Raw genomic sequence first — 14,380 nt, 5'->3', positions numbered from 1 at the left:
TGAAAAATAATGGTGGCCTACACCAAGGGTGGGAACAGTAAATATGGTGAAGAATAAAGAGGCTTGAGAGATATTAAGGAGCTGGAACAGGTAGGTCGTGGTGATTAATTGGCTATGGGTCCAGAGGGAAGAATCAAGGATGATACCCAAGTCTCTGCCTTTAGTAGTGGACGACTAGTGACGATAAGGAACATGGATTGCTGGTGTCAGGGGAAAGAAGATGGGTCTAACTTTGGACACATTGAGTTTGAGGTGCTTGTAGGAAATGACCAGTGGGCTGAGCCTAGAGCTCATGAGAGTAATCTAGCTTAAAGTCTTAGGAGTCATCGGCATACAGAAGTTTTTAATTTGGGGTCCATGAGTGGCTTCAGAGGGTCTGTGAAGTGTATGGTTATATATTTTTCTGGAAGGTCCTAGCTTTTATAATTGCAGAGTCCTGTGATGCAGAAAGATTAAAAATATCTCTTATGATGATCAGTTCCGCCTTAGAAGAAGACGTGATTGTCTAGGAAGAGTGTTGAGAGCCAGAGGAGAAGAGGGTCTAGGATAGTGCCCTGAGGCACACCAGCACCCAAGCCCAAAACTAAAAGGGTGAATAGCAGAGATCAAAGGAGTATGGAGCCTAAAGTTCCAGTTGGAGCTGGATAAGGGTCAACTCAAAAGCAAGTCAGGGAACAGAAGGGGCCTGAGTGATTGGGTGGTGAGTGGGCTAGATCAGTGGTTCTCAGAGTACCTCAGAATCACCTGGAGAGCTAGTTAAAACACGGACTGCTGGGCCTACCCCCCAGGTTTTCTGTAAATCTGGGGAGGGGCTTGAAAATTTGCATTTTTAACAAGCTCCCAAGTGAGGTCCATGGTGCTGGTCCAGGAGCCAGGCTTTGAGAACCACTTGGCTAAATGAGTCAGGCTTGTGTAAAGAGCTGGGAAGAGCAGGCATATGCACAAGATAATAAATCGTAGACATGTAGATCTGGAAAAAAACAAAGATCAATTATTCCATGGTACAAGTAAGGAGACCGGGTTCCAGACCTACTGCACAAGTTTTTACACAGTAGCCAAGGCAGAGGGCTAAAATCCTAATGTTAATAAAACCACTGCTATTTCCACCGTGCTGTCTTGCTGACTAAAAATGGAATACACTTCTCTAGCACCAGTAATGTAACAATTATGCAACTTCAGATTTAAAGTCCCTGCTTCTAGAAAATGTAAATCACAGGTTGGGAGAGCTGCTGGATGTTTCCTTGCTTTCCCTTTCTCACTTCCTACATCATCTCTGATACGGATTATTTCTTTGACCAGCGCCTGATAGAAGAAGAGAACATGCTGGCACCATCTCTAAAGCAGTTTTCTCTGCGAGTGGAGATTCTGCCATCCTACATTCCAGTGAGGGTTGCTGAAAAAATCCTGTTTGTTGGAGAATCTGTCCAGATGTTCGAGAATCAAAATGTAAACCTGACTAGGAAAGGTAGGAATCTCCTTGCCCAACCGTACCCCATCCTCAAAGGCTTATTTGATGCTGTGTGGCCCCAAAGTCTGCCTGGGCAGAGTGGGTGGTTACTGACCTTTATGTTCTGAGATTTCAGCACAGCTGTGAGTGACATGCTTAACTGAGAAGCAGGTGAAATAGCTGTGGCACTGGGATGAGAAACCCTTGCCTGTGCAGGTTCCCTGTCTTCCTTTGACAGTGCCTTCCTGTTTTGCAGGATCCATTTTGAAAAACCAGGAGGACACTTTTGCTGCAGAGCTGCATCGTCTCAAGCAGCAACCCCTCTTCAGCCTGGTGGACTTTGAGCAGGTGGTGGATCGTATACGTAGTACTGTGGCTGAGGTTTGTCTTTCTTAGTATATTTTCTTCGGAAGAAAATAGGTTAGTTCCCCCAAAATTGAGTACTTGACTTTTGTTTCTTCTTAATGTGATTAGAACTTAAGTTGGAGGGAATTGAGAGAGTTGAAGGGCAGGAAGTAGAAAATAAAAGCATTCTCTCTGTTTTTAATAATGAAACTGCCTTGGCCTTTTCCCACCTGACAGCAGTTTGATTGTTAGCTAGTTAGTTAATTAATTAGTTGAGTAAAGGGAGGTCTTGGTTTCATTTCAGACTGTCAGCATTTTGAGTCCATCTGTATAGTTGGCAATGACTTCAGGGAATCAACTGATTCTGACTAAATTTAGTGCCTTACTTATATTTTAGAATGGCTTTATTATGTATTCTTTAATTTATTTATTTATTTTTAATTAATTAATTAATTTATTTATTTTTGGCTGTGTTGGGTCTTCGTTTTTGTGCGAGGGCTTTCTCTAGTTGCGGCAAACGGGGGCCACTCTTCATCGCGGTGCATGGGCCTCTCACTATCGCGGCCTCTCTTGTTGCGGAGCACAGGCTCCAGACGCGCAGGCTCAGTAGTTGTGGCTCACGGGCCCAGTTGCTCCGCGGCATGTGGGATCTTCCCAGACCAGGGCTCGAACCCATGTCCCCTGCATTGGCAGGCGGATTCTCAACCACTGTGCCACCAGGGAAGCCCCTGTATTCTTTAATTTATGGATATGATAATCTTAGGAAGGCAGAACAAGTAATATTTTTCCATTCTTATAAATGAAAAAAAATTCTCAGAAAGCTAACTTCTCTGATGTCACATAGTGAGTAACAAAGGTGAGCTCAGAAGCAAGTCTTTGACTCCTAGTTCAGTGTTTTTAAGTGAATTGTGCTTCATCCACCAACTTAAATTGTGACCAGTAATTTTTCAAATGGGCATATATTCTGTGGCTTATAATAAGATTTGATGCACAGGTGTGTGATAATGTGAAATGAGATCTTTTGTTAGTTGTGTTAACTGTGTTAGTGGTTTTCAACTCTGGCTATGCATAGAATGACGTGGGGAAATCTGAAAACATGCACTTGCACCAAATCCTTACCTCCAGAGTTTCTGACTCAGGTCAGGAGGGAGTCAGTACTGTTAGGTACTTGTATTTACACCAGCCAATCAACAAACCTCTGCAGGTGATTTTGAAGCACAGGGGCACTAGGGTCAGTGTCTAGAATTGCTGAGATTAGCGTCAGATATACTCATGTTGGAAGCACAGTAATCTATCATGAATTTGATTTCCTTTTCTGGTCACTATCTCAAAAATTCCAAGGCACTGGAGACAGAGCTGTGATGTAGACATAGAATACTAGATCTTGAGGTGACCTTGAAGTATCACTTGATTTGATTCCTTATGGGAAAGTAAATATCTAAACTACCCAGAATACATATTTCTGTCCATTCAGACTTTCAAGACACTGCCTCTCCATCTATAGCCAAGGCAGCTGTTGTCTAGGGGGCTGGTGCCTTCACTCCCTTTCATCTTATTGACTTGATTTCTCTTCTGTTATCATTTTTGTGGTAACTCTTTGGGAAATATAGTTAATGGAGGAAAGTAAAATTTTATTAAACGAATAACATAGAATTTCAAAATTGTTTCCTTGTGAAATTTTGAAACACATATGTTGCTCAAAATTATATTTCCAGTTTGTAAAAATGATAGACAAAGAACTGAAGCTCAGACTCTTGGAAGCTAATACTTTGACAGCTATAATTGTAACAATAATAACAGCTTAAAGTAATAAAAGAGAGTATACCAGGGAGGAAAAGGGGACAGTGTCTTGCAAATACATATCATACTCACCCCCTTTTGGATCTCTTTCTCTCCTTTTTCATTTTTTAAAAAGGTATACATACCATATGAATCTGTTTATATAAGGTTTAAAAACAAGCAGCGCTAATCTGGTGTTAGATGTCAGGATAGCATTTGCCTTTGGTAGGTGGAAAGGACATGGGTGGGCCTTTCAGGCTGCTGGTTATACAGGTGTGTTCATTTTGTGAGAATTCTTCAAGCTGTAAATTTACAGTTGGTGCACTTTTCTGTATGTATTTTAGTACTTCAACAAAAAGATTTTAAAAATTAATTGCTAGATATGTAATAGGTTTTTTTTTGTTAATTTTATCTTTAGTTGGTTACTACTTATATAGAAAAATTGTGGTATTAATTTTTGTAGGTTAATTTTATACCTGGCAACTTATTGAAGTCTTTTTTTTTTTTTTTTTTTTAGTTTTAATGGTTTGTCTGTTAATTCTATTGATTTTCCTCGCTAATGATCATATCATTTGCAATTATTGAAAGTTTTACAATTTTCCTTCCAATTCTTCAACTTTTGCTTCTTTTTTTTCTTACAGTCTTAACTAGGATCTCTAGTACGGCATTCAACCGCTGGGTTGATAGTTGACATAAGCTATGTTAAACAATAGAGGTGATAATGGGCATCCTTGATTTGTTGGCTCTTAAAGATAATGCATATAAAGTTTCTCTATTACTTTAGTGTTTGCTGTAGGCTTTGGCACATGAGTTTATCAAGTTTAAAAAAATTACCTTCTCTTCCTAGTTTGCTGTGAGTCTTTATAATAAATAGATGTTGAATTTTATCACTGCTTATTCTATATCAATTAGGGTGCAGTTTTTTGCTCTGAGTTCTTTTTCTCCTTCAGTCTATTCATAAGGTAAATTCCTGTTTAGATTTTCAGATGTTGAATCTTCCTGAGATAAACCATACTTGAGCGTGATGTTTTATTTTTTAATGTACTGTTGGATTTAGTTAGCCAAAACAGTGTTTGGAATTTTTGCATCTACATTTACTAGTGAAATAGACTATACTTTTCTCTTCCTGTATTATTCTTATGTGGTTGTGGAATAAAGATTATATAAGCCTCATAAAATGAGCTTGGTGTCTATCACTGTTTTCCTGTTTTTTAGAACAGTTAATGTAAGACAAGAATTTTTACTGAAAGTTTGATTGAACTAACCTGAAAAATTATGTAAGTTAGGTTTTTTTAGGAGAGGAAATCTTCACTGATTCAATATATTTAAAACCTATTAATCTATTTAAGACATTTATTTCTTCTTGTAGCACTTTTGGTATTTTATACTTTTCAAGGAACTTACCCATTTCATCTAGATTTCTTTGGGACTTCCCTGGCGGTCCAGTGGTTAAGACACCATGCTTCCACTGCAGGGGGCACGGGTTCAATCCCTGGTCAGAGAACTAAGATCCCACATGCCGTGCACTGTGGCCAAAAAATTAAAAAAAAAAAAAAAAAAGACAGCCACTGTAACAGGTGTGAGGTGATATCTCATTGTGGTTTTGATTTGCATTTCCCTGATAGTTGGTGATGTTGAGCATCTTTTCATGTTTCTGTTGGCCATTTGGATGTCTTCTTTGGAAAAAAGTCTATTTAGTACCTCTGCCCATTTTTCAACAGGATTGTTTGGGGGTTTTGGTTGTTGTTATTGAGTTGAATGAGTTCTTCCTGTGTTTTAGATTTTAACCCCTTATCAAATATATGATTTGCATATATTTTCTCCCATTCTGTAGGTTGCCTTTTCATTTTGTTGATTGTTTCTTTTGCTGTGCAGAAGCTTTTAAGTTTGATGTAGTCCCACTTTGTGTTTTCTTTTTCTTTTGTTGTTTGTGTTTTTGGTGTCACATCCAAAAAAAATCATTGCCAAGACCACTGTTTTCTATTTTTTAATATTTGTTTATTTGGCTGCGCCAGGTCTTAGTTGCAGCATGCAGGATCTTTTTTTAGTTGCGGCATGCGGGCTGTTAGTTGCAGCATGCCAGATCTAGTTCCCCGACCAGGGATTGAACCCGGGCCCCCTGCATTGGGAGTGTGGAGTCTTAACCACTGGACCACCAGGGAAGTCCCGCCAAGGCCAGTGTTGAAGAACTTCTTCCTTACATTTTCTTCTAGGAGTTTTTCTGCTATCAGGTCTTATGTTTAAGTCTTTGATCTATTTCAAGTTAATTTTTGTGCATGGTGTGACATAGGGGTCCAATTTCATTTTTCTCTATGTGCTTATCCAGTTTTCCCAGCACCATTTGTTGAAAAGAGACTATCCTTTGCCCTTGGGTGTTCTTGGCTCCCTTGTCAAATATTAATTGACTATATAAGTGGGGCTTTGATTCTAAGTTTTCTGTTCCATTGTTCTATGTCTTTTCCTGCCAGTTCCATACTGTTTTATTTTTTTATATTGGAGTATATTTGATTTACAATGTTGTGTCAGTTTCAGATATACAGCAGAGTGATTTAGTTATACATATACATACATCTGTTCTTTTTCAGATTCTTCTCCCATATAGGTTATTACAGAGTACTGAGTTAAATTCCCTGTGCTATACAGTATGTCCTTGTTGATTATCTATTTTATATATAGTATTGTGTATATGTTAATCTCAACCTCCTAATTTATCCCTACCCCCACCTTTCCCCTTTGGTAACCATAAGTTTGTTTTCTAAGTCTGTGAGTCTATTTCTGTTTTATAAGTAAGTTCTTTTGCATCATTTTTTAAAGATGCCACATATAATTGATATCATATGATATTTGTCTTTCTCTGACTTACTCCACTTAGTATGATAATCTCTAGGTCCATCCATGTTGCTGCAAATGGCATTGTTTCTTTCTCTTTTTATAGCTGAGTAATATTGCATTGTATATATGGACCACATCTTCTTAATTATGATTTTTTTTTTTTTTAACTTTGGGTTTATTTATTTATTTATTTATTTATGGCTGTGTTGGGTCTTCATTTCTGTGCGAGGGCTTTCTCTAGTTGTGGCAAGTGGGGGCCACTCTTCATCGCAGTGCGCGGGCCTCTCACTGTTGCGGCCTCTCCTGTTGCAGAGCACAGGCTCCAGACGCGCAGGCTCAGTAATTGTGGCTCACGGGCCCAGTTGCTCCGCGGCATGTGGGATCTTCCCAGACCAGGGCTCGCACCCATGTCCCCTGCATTGGCAGGCAGATTCTCAACCACTGCGCCACCAGGGAAGCCCTGGACCACATTCTTTAATCATTCATCTGTAGATGGACATTTATGTTGCTTCTGTGTCTTGGCTATTGTAAATAATGTTGCTATGAACATTGGGGGTGCATGTATCTTTTCAAAATATGGCCTTCTTCGGATGTATGCCCAGGAGTGGGATTGCTGGATCATATGGAAGCTCTATTTTCAGTTTTTTAAGGAACCTCCAAAGTGTTCTCCATAGTGGCTGTACCAATTTACATTCCCACCAACAGTGTAGGAGGGTTCCCTTTTCTCCACAACTTCTCTAGCATTTATTGTTTGTAGATTTTTTGATGATGGCCATTCTGACTGGTGTGGGGTGATACCTCATTGTAGTTTTGATTTGCATTTCTCTAATAATTAGCAACGTTGAGCATCTTTTCATGTGCTTTTTGGCCATCTGTATGTCTTCTTTGCAGAAATGTCTATTTAAGTCTTCTGCCCATTTTTTGATTGGGTTGTTTGTTTTTTTGATATTCAGCTGCATGAGCTGCTTGTATATTTTGGAGATTAATCCCTTGTCAGTAGCTTCATTTGCGAATATTTTCTCCTATTCTGTGGGTTGTCTTTTCATTTTGTTTATGGTTTCCTTTGCTGTGCAAAAGCTTTTAAGTCTAATTAGCTACCTTTTTTTTTTTTTTAATTACTCTAGGAGGGGGTGTACAAGAAGATATTGCTGTGATTTATGTCAAGGAGTGTTCTGCCTGTGTTTTCCTCTAAGTTTTATAGTATCTGGTTTTACATTTAGGTCTTTAATGCATTTTGAGTTTATTTTTGTGTATGGTGTTAGAGAATGTTCTAATTTCATTCTTTTTTTTTTTTTTTTTGGCTGGATTGGGTCTTTGTTGCTGCGCTCAAACTTTCTCTAGTTGCGGTCAGTGGGGGCTACTCTTTGTTGCGGTGTGCAGGCTTCTCATTGAGGTGGCTTCTCTTGTTGCGGAGCACAGGCTCTAGGCATGTGGGCTTCAGTAGTTGTGGCATGTGGGCTCAGTAGTTGTGGCTCGTGGGCTTAATTGCTCTGCAGCATGTGGGAAATTCCTGGACCAGGGCTCGAACCCGTGTCCCCTGCATTGGCAGGCTGATTCCCAACCACTGCGCCACCAGGGAAGCCCCAAAGATTTTTTTTTTTTTGATGTGGACCATTTTTAAAGTCTTTATTGAATTTGTTACAATATTGCTTCTGTTTTCTGTTTTGGTTTTTTCGCCACGAGGCATGTGGGATCTTAGCTCCTCAACCAGTGATTGAGCCCACACACCTTGCATTGGGAGGTGAAGTGTTAACCATTGGACCACTAGGGAAGTCCCTCCCTTTTTTTCTTGATGAATCTGGCTAAAGGTTTATCAATTTTGTTTATCTTTTCAAAGAACCAGCTTTTAGTTGCAATGTTTTCTTCATCTCTGTTTCATTTATTTCTTCTCTGACCTTTATGATTTTTTCTGCTAACTTTGTGTTTTGTTTGTTCTTCTTTCTCTAGTTGTTTATTTGAGATTTTTCTTATTTCCTCAGGTAAGAGCATATTGCTGTAAACTTCCCTCTTAGAACTGCTTTTTCAGTGTCCCTTAGATTTTGAATCATCATGTTTTCATTTTCATTTGTCTCTAGGAATTTTTCAATTTCTCTTTGATTTCTTCAGTGATCCATTGGTTGTTTAATAGTATATTGTTTAGCCTCCACGTGTTTGTGTTTTTTACAGTTTTTTTCATGTAGTTGATTTCTAATCTCACAGCGTTGTGGTTGGAAAAGATGCTTGATATGATTTCAGTTTTCTTAAGTTTATTAAGGGTTGCTTTGTGGCCCAGCATGTGATCTATCCTGGAGAATGTTCTGTGTGCACTTGAGAAGAATGTGTATTCTGCTGCTTTCATATGGAATGCTCTATAAATATCAATTAAGTCCATCAGGTCTAATGTGTCATTTAAAGCTTGTGTTTCCTTATTAATTTTCTGTCTGGATCATCTGCCCATTGATGTAAGTGGGTTGTTAAGTCCCCCACTATTATTGTGTTACTATTGATTTCTCCTTTTATGACTTAGCATTTGCCTTATATATTGAAGTGCTCCTATGTTGGGTGCATATATATTTATAATTGTTATATCTTCTTCTTGGATTGATACCTTGATCATTATGTAGTGTCCTTCTTTGTCTCTTTATAACAGTCTTTATTTTAAAGTCTATTTTGTCTGATATGAGTATTGCTACTCCAGCTTTCTTTTTTTTTTTTTTTTTTTTTCAGCTTTCTTTTGATTTTCATTTGCATGGAATATCTTTTTCCATCCCCTCACTTTCAGTCTATGTGTCCCTAGATCTGAAGTGGGTCTCTTGTAGACAGCCTGTATATAGGTCTTGTTTTTGTATCCATTCAGCAAGTCTGTGTCTTTTGGTTGGAGCATCTAATCCTTTTACATTTAAGGTAATTATTGATATGTATATCCTTATTGCCATTTTGTTAATTGTTTGGGGATTGTTTTTGAAGATCTTTCTTCTTCCCTTCCTCTTTTGTTCCCTTCTCTTGTGATTTGATGACTATCTTTAGTGTTGTGTTTGCATTCCTTTTTCCTTTTTGTGTGTATATCTATTGTAGATTTTTGGTTTGCAGTTACCATGAGGTTTGATATAGCAGTCTATTATATATCCAAGATTGTTTTAAGTTGCTGGTCTCTTAATTTCAAATGCATTTCCAGTATCCTGCATTTGTACTCTCCTCTTCTCACGATTGCTGGCGGTTTTTTAAATTAATTTATTTAATTTATTTATTTTTGGCTGCATTGGGTCTTCGTTGCTGTGCATGGGCTTTCTCTAGTTGTGGTGAGCGGGGGCTACTCTTTGTTGCGGTGCACGGGCTTCTCATTGTGGTGGCTTCTCTTTTTGCGGAGCACGGGCTCTAGGCACACAGGCTCAGTAGTTGTGGCTCGTGGGCTCTAGATCGCAGGCTCAGTAGTTGTGGTGCACAGGCTTAGTTGCTCCGCGGCATGTGGAACCTTCCTGGGCCAGGGCTCCAACCCGTGTCCCCTGCATTGGCAGGCGGATTCTTAACCACTGCGCCACCAGGGAAGCCCCGCGATTGCTGGTTTTGATATCATATTTGTATATGGATGATTTCTACCTTTACTGAGCTTTACCATTTGTAATTTTCTTTTTCCCAGTTGTGAGCTTTTCTTTTCCACCTAGAGAAGTTCATCTAGCATCTGTTGTAAAGTTGGTTGGTGGTGCAAAATTCTCTTAGCGTTTGCTTGTCTGTAAAGCATTTTATTTCTCTCTTGAATCTGAACGAGAGCCTTGCTGGGTAGAGTATTCTTGGTTTTAGGTTTTTCCCTTTCATCACTTTAAATATATCATGCCACTCTCTTCTGGCCTGCAGAATTTCTGCTGAAAAATAAGCTATAACCTTATGGGGATTCCCTTGTATGTTATTTGTTGCTTTTCCCTTGTTGATTTTAATATTTTCTGTCTTTAATTTTTGTCATTTTTATTAATATGTGTCTTGGTGTGTTCCTCCTTGGGTTTATGCTGTAAGGGACTCTGCGCTTCCTGGACTTGGGTGACTGTTTCCTTTCCCATGTTCGGGAAGTTTTCAGCTATTATCTCTTTAAATATTTTCGAGGCCCTACTCTCTCTCTTCTTCTGGGACCCCTATAATGCGAATGATGGTGCATTTAATGTCCCAGAGGTCTCTTAAACAATCCTCATTTGTTTTCATTCTTTTTTCTTTATTCAGTTCTGTGGCAGTGATTTCTACCATTTTGTCTTCCAGCTCACTTATCCGCTCTTCTGCCTTATTTATTCTGCTATTGACTCCTTCTAGTGTATTTTTCATTTCAGTTATTGTTCATCTCTGTTTGTTTGTTCTTTAAATTTTCTAGCCCTTTGTTAAACATTTCTTGTATCTTCTCGGTCTGTGCCTCCATTCTTTGTCCAAGATCATGGATCATCTTTACTATCATTACTCCTAATTCTTTTTCAGGTAAATTGCCTATCTCCACTTCACGTAGTTGTTCTTCTAGGGTTTTATCTTGTTCCTTCGTCTGGAACATATTCTTCTGCTGCCTCATTATATCTCACTTTCTGTGTTTGCAGCCCCACAGGCTGCAGGATTATAGTTCCTCTTGCTTCTGGTGTCTGGCCCCTGGTGGATGAGGCTGGTCTAAGAGGCTTGTGCAGGCTTCCTGGTGCGAGGGACTTGTGCCTTTCCACTGGTGGGTGGAGCTGGGTCTTGTCCCTCTGGTGGGCAGGGCTGGATCAAGGGGTGGGTTTAGAGGTGGCTGTGGGCTCAGGAAGACTTTACAGCAGCCTGTCTGCTGATGGGTGGGGCTGTGTTCCTGCCCTGTTGGTTGTTTGGCCTGAGGCATGCCTGCACTGTAGCTTTCAGGCTTTTGGTTGGGGTGAGGTGTTGGCATCAAAATGGTGGCCTCCAGGACAGCTCCCGCCAGTGAGTAGTCAGTACCTCTGCCACCAGTGTCCTTGTCCCCACAGTGAGCCACAGCTGCCCTCTGCCTCCCCAGGAGACCCTCAAAGACCAGCAGTTAGGTCTGGCCCAGGCTTCTATGAAGTCACTGCTTTTTCCCTAGGTCCTGGTATACGTGAGACCTTGTGTGCACCCACCAGGAGTGGCGTTTGTTTCTCCCAGTCCTGTGGAGTTCCTGTGATCAAGTCCCATTGGCCTTCAAAGCCAAATGCTCTGGAGGCTCCTCCTCCGATGCCAGACCCTCAGACTGTGGAGCCTGATGTTGGGCTCAGAACTCTCACTCCTGTGGGAGAACTTCTGCAATATAATTGTTTTCCAGTTTGTGGGTCACCCACCCAGTGGGTATGGGATTTGATTGTATCACAGATGCACCTCTCCTACCATCTCATCATGGCTTTCTCTTTGTCTTTGGAAGTAGAATATCTTTTTGGTAAGTTCCAGTACTTTTTTGTCGATGGTTGTTCAGCAGTTAGTTGTGATTTTGGTGTTTTCGTGAGAGGAGGTGAGCTCAGGCCCTTCTACTCCGCCATCTTGTCCCAAAGTCCCATACTGTTTTAATTACTTTAGCTTTGTAGTATAGTTGAAGTCAGGAAGTGTGTTACCACAAGCTTTGTTATTCTTTCTCAGGATTGCTTTGGCTGTTTGGAGTCTTTTGTGGTTCCACACAAATTTTAGGATTGTCTTTTTCTATTTTTGTGAAGAACGCCTTTGGAATTTTGATAAGAATTTTTATAGGGTTTGTGTTGAATCTATAGATAGCTTTGAATAGTATACACTTTTTAGCAATATAATTCTGATCCATGAAAATGGAATGTCTTTCCATTTGTGCTGTCTTCGATTTCTTTCAACAAAGACTTGTTTTTGTTGTACAGATTTTTCACTTCCTTGGTTAAATTTATTCCTAGGTATTCTTTTACTCGGCATAATTGAGATTAATCCATGTTGCATGTATCGATAGTTTAGTCTTTTTTACTGATGAGTAATATCCCATTGTTCATACCAACGTGTTTTCCCATCATCTGTTGATAGACATTTGGATTATTCCCCCATTGTAGTTTTAATTTGCATTCCGCTAATGACTAATGATGTTGAAATTTTTTTCATATACTTGTTTGCCATCCATATATCTTCTTTGGTGAAATGTCCAAAACTTTTGTCCATTTTCTCTTGTTTTTGTTTTATTTTCTTACTGTTGAGTTTTGAGAATTGTTTATGTATTCTGAATGTAAGTCCTTTATCAGATATGTGACTTACAGATATTTTCTTCTTGTCTATGATGTGTCTTTTCATTCTCTTAACAGTGTCTTTCAAAGAGTAGAGGTTGTTAATTTTGACTAAGTCCAGTTTTATCAATTTTTTTGTGTGTGTGGCTTATGCTTTTGGTGTTGTGTCTGAGAAACCTTTGTGTAACCCAAAGTCACAAAAATTTTTCTCTTCTGTTTTCTTTTAGAAAACTTATAGGTTTTAGTTTTACATTTAGGGTTATGATCATTTTGAGTTAATTTTTGTATGTGGTGCAAGGTATAGATCGAGTTTTAATTTTTTGCATATGGATATTCAGTTGATCCAGAGTCTTTCTTATGATTCTTCTTTTTTATGATTTATTTTTGTATATTTATATTGCCATTACACTTAACTCTTTAAGCATATTTGTAAAGAGTATTTAAAATTTTTGGTCTGTGTCAAAGGTCAGATTTCCCCAGGAAACAGATTTTGTGACTGAGATTTGGCAAGAAGTGAGGGAAGCAGGATTGAGTAGAGAGGGGAAATAAACTGTGATGTAGTTGCAGCAGAAGACTTGGCCATCTTATGCAGAGCTCTGAAGCTAGAATGGCCCTTCAGAGATGTCCCAAATTGAGGTTAGAGGGCTAGGCCATTGTACCTCTGCAACTATCAGAAACTGGTTTCTCAGGAGGGAACCATGGGCAAGGTAGCTCCCTTTAGCCAAAAGCACCAGTAACAGGCAGTACTTTGAACAGCTGGGGTATGGGAAACCTCAGCCTTACAGGGGATATCTCACTATACTAGCCACTCAGTCAGTTCTAAAACTTCTGCTTCAGATGGTATGTGTTACCTAGTCTGTTTTATTTCTTTTACTCTTCCCATGTCTAATTATTTTGACCTGTGTGCTTATATTCCCCTGGGGGTGTCAGCTATTTTGTCTAGTATTGTGTATTAGAGAAGGGCCAAAGGCCAGTTCCTAATCTGTATCAGTTCCAGTGAGAGAGGGTAAAGAGGATGAGCACCAGGGTAGAGATTCCAGGAATCCTGAATCAACATTGATCACTTCACCGGGCAAATCCTAGTCAGGATCCTTTGATGCTGGTAACGGCTATGTAGTTGATTTTTTGTATCTCAGTCATCAAGCTTGCCGAATTCTCTTACTAGTTCTAATAATCTATATGTCAGTTCTCTTGGACTTTCTGTGCAGGTAGTGAGTGACATTATCTGTCAATAGTAACAGTTCTGTTTCTTCCTTTTCAGTTTTTTTTTTTTTTTCTATATTGGCAAGTCTTTAGTACAATGTTGGATGACTTTAAAGGAATTTCTTCTAATGTTTCACCATCAAATAGGTTGTTTGCTGTGGGGTTCTGGTATATACCCTTTATCAGAATAAAGAAATTTCCTTCTGTTCCTTGTTTGCTTTCTTTCTAAAATCATGAACAGATGTTGAGTTTTATCAGATGCTTTTTCTGCATCCATTGAGGTGATCATGTTTTTTCTTTTTTAATCTTTAACATAGTGAATTATATTCATATTAAAACTTTTATTGAGATAAAATTCACACAACAAAGTTAAACATTTGAACCATTTAAAAATAGGTACAATTCAGTGGGTTTTAGTATGTTCACGATGTTTTGCAACCATTACCACTATCTAATTCCAGAATATTTCCATCTCATATTTTTTTTTTTTTTCTTTCTTTCTCTCTTTCTTTCTTTTTGGCTGTGTTGGGTCTTCGTTTCTGTGCTAGGGCTTTCTCTAGTTGCGGCGAGTGGGGGCCACTCTTCATTGCGATGCGTGGGCCTCTCACTGTTGCGG

At 39.2% G+C, this 14,380-nt stretch overlaps 1 protein-coding gene across 5 annotated transcripts in view; it reads left to right on the top strand.

The window, feature by feature from the left end:
• TUBGCP4 (tubulin gamma complex component 4) overlaps positions 1-14,380 on the top strand; it is a 47,808-nt gene that overhangs the window by 19,054 nt on the left and 14,374 nt on the right. For all 5 annotated transcript variants that reach the window (XR_009500848.1, XR_009500847.1, XM_059913472.1 and 2 more), the window contains exons 8-9: positions 1,300-1,465; positions 1,704-1,828. Coding sequence is in view for 3 of the 5 variants with exons in the window: in XM_059913472.1 (XP_059769455.1) it covers positions 1,300-1,465; positions 1,704-1,828 (291 nt within the window). In the remaining 2 variants the exon portion in view is untranslated. The remainder of the gene's footprint in view (positions 1-1,299; positions 1,466-1,703; positions 1,829-14,380) is intronic.

Source organism: Balaenoptera ricei, chromosome 2, assembly GCF_028023285.1.
Source record: "Balaenoptera ricei isolate mBalRic1 chromosome 2, mBalRic1.hap2, whole genome shotgun sequence".
Classification (NCBI taxonomy): Eukaryota; Metazoa; Chordata; class Mammalia; order Artiodactyla; family Balaenopteridae; genus Balaenoptera; species Balaenoptera ricei.
The sequence above is the reverse complement of the archived record's forward strand: the minus strand, read 5'-3'. Positions and strand labels throughout refer to the sequence as shown.